The sequence below is a fragment of the Clupea harengus genome, chromosome 10 (genome assembly GCF_900700415.2).
Source record: "Clupea harengus chromosome 10, Ch_v2.0.2, whole genome shotgun sequence".
NCBI lineage: Eukaryota > Metazoa > Chordata > Actinopteri > Clupeiformes > Clupeidae > Clupea > Clupea harengus.
The window spans coordinates 17690745-17698244 of record NC_045161.1 but is presented as its reverse complement, the minus strand read 5'-3'; the positions used below and the strand labels follow the sequence as shown (position 1 = coordinate 17698244).

Sequence of the window (7500 nt, the reverse complement as noted above, 5' to 3'; positions counted from 1 at the left end):
AGTGCCAGTACCAGTGCCGGTGCCAGGTTCAATTCAATTGAATTACATTTTATTTATATAGCGCCAACAAAAATGAATTTGTCTCAAGGCGCTTTACAGAGCCCAGTGCCCAGTTTCCCCCAGAGGTTCATATTGTAACAAACCTCCTCTTCCAGTCTGCCTGTACCCTCGAGGCTGCTGCCCTGAGGTTGTCTGCTGTAAGAGCAGGCTTCACACAGACCCCCTCCCCACACACACACACACACACACACACACACAGTGTGCAGTCTGTGCACAACAACAGCAGCTATTTATTCTAAATGACAGACCTCCTCACTTTCAAACTTCAAAGGTTACTGGCTTCACTCCAGTGCACAACGACAAAACACAAACAACTCAGAAAACAAAATGGCCGACACCTTCATGGAATGCCCACAGAACAAAGAGGAAATCTTTTGTGACCATGGACCAATTGCTAGCATGGGAATGCTTTCTACACAGACTGTAGAATCTTCTAATTGCACCAGTTACTCTCTCTCTCTTTGCCCCATCTCCATCAGTATGTGCCCTCAGAGAGGAATCCATCTGGAGGGAGCGTGAGTGTGTGTGTGTGTGTGTGTGTGTGTGTGGATCTGAGGCGGAGGAGGTGTGCGTTGCAAGAAGATGTTTTGATGTTTGTTTTGAAGAGCTAAGTGACAACACTGAGACGTAGTAATGAGAACACGAGTAAACACTTCAGCACCATAAGCCGTCTTCATCTCCTGATGAGAGCCCCACTCATTAGCTTCCTGTGTTACACTCACCGCCGCCATTAATTAGCACCGCACCACACACATTCTGCAGTCTATGACACCAACACACCCAAAGGAGCATCGTGTGTGAGTGTGTGTGTGTGTGCGTGCGTGTGTGCGTGCGTGTGTGCGTGCGTGTGCGTGTTCGAGTGAGTGTGTGCGTGGGTGTGTGTGTATGACACCTGTCTCTCGTCTGTGTGACACCCGTGACTCTCTGAAGAGGGGCTGTCTTTGATTCCTAATTGTGTTTATCTTCTGAAGAGCAAAGGCATATAGTTGCATGAAAACACCACTAATTAGCAGCAGATTACAGTGGAAGGATCTATTAATTTCTGTGCAACTAAACAACAGCCGAGTAACTGCAGAGAGAGAGACTATGGGGAGGAGGAGAGAGAGAGCGAGATAAGAATAAAGGGAGAGAAAGATAGAGAGTGAGAACGAGAGAGGGAGATAATCGAGAGAGAGAGAGAGAGAGAGAGAGAGGGAAAGAGAAAGGGAGAGAGAGCGAGAGAACGAGAGAGGGAGAGAAAGAGAGAGAGAGGGAGAGAGAGAAAGAGAGAGTGTTACTGACCCTGATGTCATGTGAATATGGAGAGAATGTGGTCACCAGGGTTCTGGTGGTTGTGGTGGCACTCACCGTTCACCATAACGGACCGTAACAGACACGTTTCCACGATTTCTATGCTTTCATGGTTGGCCTGCTAATAAAGATAACACACACACCTGTAATAGGCCCTGGCCTACTAATAAAGATAACACACACACACACACCTGTGATAGGTCCTGGCCTACTAATAAAGATAGCACACACACACACCTGTGATAGGTCCTGGCCTACTAATAATGATAACACACACACACCTGTGATAGGTCCTGTGTCAGGATTTCAAAAGAGGACCCAATCGCAGATCGATGAAAGTAGGATTTATTCCACAAAACACAGACGATCAAAAAAGGCAAACACAAAAACAGGGCACACGACCACTGTAGGCTTCCACGCCGAAAAACACAAAAAGCTTCTGTAAGCTAACAGTTCAAAAAGTATTCCTTCAAGGAGACTTAAGCAGGCAAAGTTATTTTCTACAAAAACACAGACAACTCACGGAACAGGGTAGCACAACAGTTGCGACAATCCGACAGGGAACATGAGGCAAGACAGGCTTAAATAGGCAGGGTAATCATTGGGCACAGGTGAGGAGCAGAACAGGTGGGAAACAGAACAAAGACAGGACAAGGGGCGGAGCACATGGTAGCACATGGCTACCACAACACAGACACATGGCTACCACAACAAAAACACATGTCAACACAGAAACAGAGTCCAAATACTGACAGTACCCTCCCCTCAACGTGCGCCTCTTGGCGCCAGAGCGGGATGGTTGGGGTGCTGACGGCGGAAATCCTGGATGAGTTTATCATCCAGGAGCAGACGAGAAGGTACCCAGGAGCGCTCCTCTGGACCGTAGCCCTCCCAGTTGACCAAAAACTGGAGCCCTCGTCCCCGGCGCCGGACATCCAGCAACTTCCTGACTGTAAAAGCAGGGGCCCCGTCAATGAAGTAGTTTTCTATATCATCGACTCTCCTTTGAACCCCTTAGTTCTTGGCCATAGGTGGCTGACGAAACATAACCCCCACATCAATTGGGCCAAGAACACAATTTTGGGCTGGAGCCCATTCTGCCTTTCTCACTGCATGAAGTCTGCTTTTAATTCCCTGTCTGTTGTTTCTGAGGCGCTTGAGGATTTTCCAGATCCTCGGTTCCAGAGGAGTATCTTGACCTGAAACCGGTGTTCAGCAAATCCAGAGCCACCTCTCTGCCACCTCACCGACCCTACGACTGCTCTATCAACCTGCTCCCTGGAACATGCCCACCTCGAGGTCGACTGTACTCCTTATCTCCACCTGAACGACTGGCTATGGAGAAGTACATTGGGGATTCCCTGGCTGCAGGTATCATCTGCCCATCCTCTTCCCCGGCAGGGGCTGGCTTCTTTTTTGTCAGTAAGAAGGATGGCTCCCTTAGACCCTGCATTGACTACCGTGGGTTAAATGACATCACAGTCAAGAACAGGTACCCACTTCCTCTTATGAATGAGGCATTTGAGTTACTACAGGGTGCCACTGTCTTCACCAAACTGGACCTGCGTAATGCCTATCACTTGGTGCGCATCAAAGAGGGGGATGAGTGGAAGACGGCCTTCAATACACCCACGGGCCACTACGAATATTTGGTGCTTCCTTTTGGCTTGACAACGGCTCCAGCTGTTTTCCAGGGTCTTGTCAATGATGTGCTGCGTGATGTGGTGAACAGGTTCGTTTTTGTTTATTTGGATGATATTTTGATTTTTTCCAGATCACTCCCAGAACACATCCAACATGTCCGCTCAGTTCTCCAAAGACTGCTTGAGAATCAGCTATTTGTTAAGGCAGAGAAGTGTGCCTTCCACCAACACTCTACTTCCTTCCTGGGGTTTGTCATCAACGAGGGTGGATTGGACATGGACCCAGAAAAGGTTAAGGCTGTAGTGGAATGGCCCACCCCACAATCACGAAAGGACCTGCAGAGGTTTTTGGGGTTTGCCAATTTTTATAGGAGGTTCATTCGCAACTACAGTGTAGTAGCAGCTCCTCTGACCTCTCTGACCTCTTCATTGGTAAGGTTCCTCTGGGGTGAGTCAGCAGAGAAGGCCTTTCAGGAGCTGAAGTTACGTTTTACCTCTGCTCCTATTCTGACCACGCCTGATCCATCCCGCCAATTCATTGTTGAGGTGGATGCCTCGGATAGTGGAATTGGAGCGGTCCTGTCTCAAAGGTCAGCTAAGGATGGTAAAGTACACCCCTGTGCCTTCTATTCCTATAGACTGTCTCCGTCTGAACGGAATTATGATGTCGGAGACCGAGAACTCCTTGCTGTGAAGATGGCTCTCCAGGAGTGGCGTCACTGGCTGGAGGGTGCAGAACTCCCATTCCTCATCTGGACAGACCATAGGAACTTGGAGTACATGAAGTCTGCAAAACGGCTAAATGCCCGTCAGGCCAGGTGGTCCTTGTTTTTTAACCGTTTTAACTTCACTCTGTCTTTTCGCCCAGGTTCCAAAAACGGAAAGCCAGATGCTCTCTCCCGCCAGTTCTGTGCTCCTGAGGTGTCTCGTGCGGCTGAAACCATTCTGCCCACTAGGTGTCTGGTAGGGGCTGTGTCTTGGGGGATTGAGAGGAGGGTCCAGAGGGCACTGCAGAAGGAGTCCAGTCCGGAGGATTGTCCTGCTAACTGTCTGTTTGTTCCGAGGTCCGTTCGCTCTGAAGTCCTGCAGTGGGGTCACTCTTCCAGCTTGGCGTGTCATGCTGGGATCAGGAGGACGATGGCGTGCCTTCGCCAACGCTTCTGGTGGCCCAAGATGGTGGATGATGTCCGCTCCTTCATTGCGGCCTGCTCTACCTGCGCATGTAATAAGACCTCCAACCAACCACCTGTGGGTCTCCTTCAACCTCTGCCGGTTCCCAAACGACCATGGTCCCACATCGCCCTGGATTTCGTGAGTGGACTTCCTCCTTCTGATGGTAACACAACTGTGCTTACCATAGTTGACAGGTTCTCAAAGTCGGTGCATTTTATCCCTCTGCCCAAGCTCCCCTGGGCCAAAGAGACTGCTGTTCTGGTAATGAATCACGTTTTTAAGATTCATGGCCTTCCATGTGATGTTGTGTCAGATCGGGGCCCTCAGTTTGTCTCTGTCTTCTGGAGAGAGTTTTGCGGGTCCTGAGGTGTCTGTCATCCCAGAATCCAACTTCTTGGTGTCGACATTTGGCATGGGCTGAGTATGCCCATAACTCGCTACCTGTTGCTGCCACTGGTTTGTCGCCATTCCAATGCTCATTGGGCTACCAACCACCTCTGTTTTCTTCCCAGGAGTCAGAGGCCTCTGTTCCCTCTGTCCAGGCCTTCATCCGACGCTGCAAATCCACTTGGAGACGAGCCCGGGCCGCGTTGCTGCACTCAGGTTCCCAGGTCAAGCGGGGGGCAGATCGACGAAGAGTCAAGGCACCTCACTACCGGAGGGGGCAGAGAGTCTGGCTCTCCACCAAGGACCTGCCGCTGAAGGTAGACTCCCGGAAGCTGGCCCCTCGGTTCATCGGACCTTATCTGGTCGAACGGGTCCTCGGTCCTTCCGCAGTCCGGCTGAGACTACCTTCATGCCTTCGCCGGATACATCAAACCTTCCACGTCTCAAAGATCAAGCCTGTCCGCCACAGCCCCCTTTCTCCACCGGCTGTGGCCCCTCGGCCAACACAGAACTCTAGAGGAACAGCCAACACAGAACTCTAGAAGAACAAACAACACAGAACTCTAGAAGAACAGCCAACACAGAACTCTAGAGGAACAGCCAACACAGAACTCTAGAAGAACAAACAACACAGAACTCTAGAGGAACAGCCAACACAGAACTCTAGAAGAACAAACAACACAGAACACTACAGCAGCTGACATCAGACAGAATTGCGAATTGTCCAAATACAGAAGCAACTCTAGAAGGAACAGGAGACAGAACCCCAGAGATAGACACATCCTTACGCGCCGTGTACTACCGGCTCGTTACCGGGCTACAGCTACATGTGGCTCAACTGAATCCATTCTGTGGGTTTGAGGATATGGTGCATCATCTCTGTGTATACTGTGAGTAGAGATGGTGGATCTTCTGTGTGTATACTGTGAGCGGAGATGGTAGATCATCTGTGTGTATACTGTGAGCGGAGACAGTGGATCATCTGTGTGTATACTGTGAGTAGAGATGGTAGATCATCTGTGTGTATTCTGTGAGCGCAGATGGTAGATCATCTGTGTGTATTCTGTGAGCGGAGATGGTAGATCATCTGTGTGTATTCTGTGAGAGGTTGCAGGAGCTTTTTGAGCTCTTGAAGGGCTTGTTTGGAAGGTTAGGGGGAAGCTTTTCTCATCCCCTTTTTGTTGGGGGCCTTATATAAAAGGGGAAGAAGAAAAGAGAAGTGTGTTTATTGATTTTTTTATATTGGGTTCAGCAAAACTGTCTATTTGGAAAAGGATATAGGAGAGTGGAGGGTGAACTGGCACTGCAGAGGTTTTTAGGGGAATGGTGAAAGGTTGAATTAAGATTGAATATGCTTATTATAAATAATACATATATGTATTATTATTTATTATATATTGATAAACGATCTTGTGGGGTTTACTATTGTTTCGTAAAACTTCAAAAATGTGAAACAGAGGGCCTGGCATGAGGCTGTGTGTGTGCGTGTGTGTGTGTGCGCGTGTGTGTGTGTGCGTGTGTGTATTTGTGTGTGTGTGTGTGTGTGTGTGAAACAGATGGCCTGGCATTGTATCGTTGTTTTCTTTTTAATCTGAGGATCTGAAAGGTTGTCAATGTTGGATGTTCTGCTGTATTATGTGCAGTAATATAAAAGTCTGAATACTGGTTCAATAAACAGGTTTTTAACTCCCTCTCTTCCCTCTCCCTCTCCCTCTCCCTCTCCCTTTCCCCCTCTCTCTCTCCCTATCTCTCTCTCTCTCTCTGTCTTTATATCTCTCTATCTCTCCTGCAGTGCTCTCCTCCTCGCTGGACCTGCTGGACCTGAGTGAGCCGGGTGAGAGGAGGAACAGTAAGGACAGGAAGAGCCCTCTGTCTGTGCGGGCCGAGGGGTCAAAGGTCACACTGCACAGGAAGAGATCAGTAGAGACAGAGCTGATCCAGGTGGACGTGGAGCAGACCAGCACCTCCTCACGGACACAGGAGAGGGAATCAGGTACACACACACACACACACACACACTTATACACTAACAAACACACTCACTTGGACAAAACTGGTAAATATGAGTAATTTATGGCCCTGCTTTTTGAACTCGTAATCAGTGTGATAAGCACACAGATTCAGATCCAGAAAGGTTTTATTGTCTTATTTGAATCATATGTTGATGGATTTGTCAGACCGGTTCAGACTTTGCCAGTGATGTGAAATATTATATTGGCTAGCATTGATTAGCATTGGTTAGCATTTGCACTTCATTCCTCCCACATTCAGGCCGATTGCAGTCAGGTCTTTTCTGTCTTTAATAACTGCCCTGGGAGACTGCAGAGGTGGGTTTGAGTTGACAAGCTTGGGTACAGGTCAGGTGGGGGGTTCCTCATGGATCTGTCCCGGGGCCCTTGTGTTTTTCACTGCTCTCTGACATTTAGTTTAACTATAGCTGGTTCCATTGATGACGCACAGTCATACACTTCTGCTACACCACATGAAAGGTCTACCTTTCAACTGTCTAGACTAATAACAGCAGCATGACAGATGACTTACTTTTATTCTTCTGAATGGTTGGGCCAGGTTTAAGTGCTGATCTTAGCTAACTGTGTCTTATGATTGGTTGGGCCAGGTGTAAGGGCTGATCTTAGCTAACTGTGTCTTCTGATTGGTTGAAGGAAATGCTCCCTCCCCTCTAGAGAAGTGGGAGGAGCTTAATCCCCACCCTGAGAGAACTGGCAGCAGGAAGTGGAAGCTGGAGAGGAGACGCTCGTCCAAGAACTCATCCAGCGAGCTGCTGTGGTGAGGCCACACACACACACACACACGACACACACACACGCACAACGCACACACACGCACACACACACGCACGCACACACACGCGCACACATGCGCACGCACACACACGCGCACACATGCACACACACACACACACAAACTTGCACACACACACACATGC

The 7500-nt window shown here is 49.0% G+C and overlaps 1 protein-coding gene across 4 annotated transcripts in view; it reads left to right on the top strand.

Annotated features, from left to right (window-relative positions):
• Nucleotides 1-7500, top strand: part of pex5la (peroxisomal biogenesis factor 5-like a) — an 83040-nt gene that overhangs the window by 48820 nt on the left and 26720 nt on the right. For 3 of the 4 annotated variants that reach the window (XM_031574227.2, XM_031574226.2, XM_031574224.2), the window contains 2 exons: nt 6346-6546; nt 7217-7340. In XM_031574227.2, coding sequence (XP_031430087.1) covers nt 6346-6546; nt 7217-7340 — 325 coding nt within the window. The remainder of the gene's footprint in view (nt 1-6345; nt 6547-7216; nt 7341-7500) is intronic. The other variant, XM_031574225.2, reaches the window with a different exon arrangement.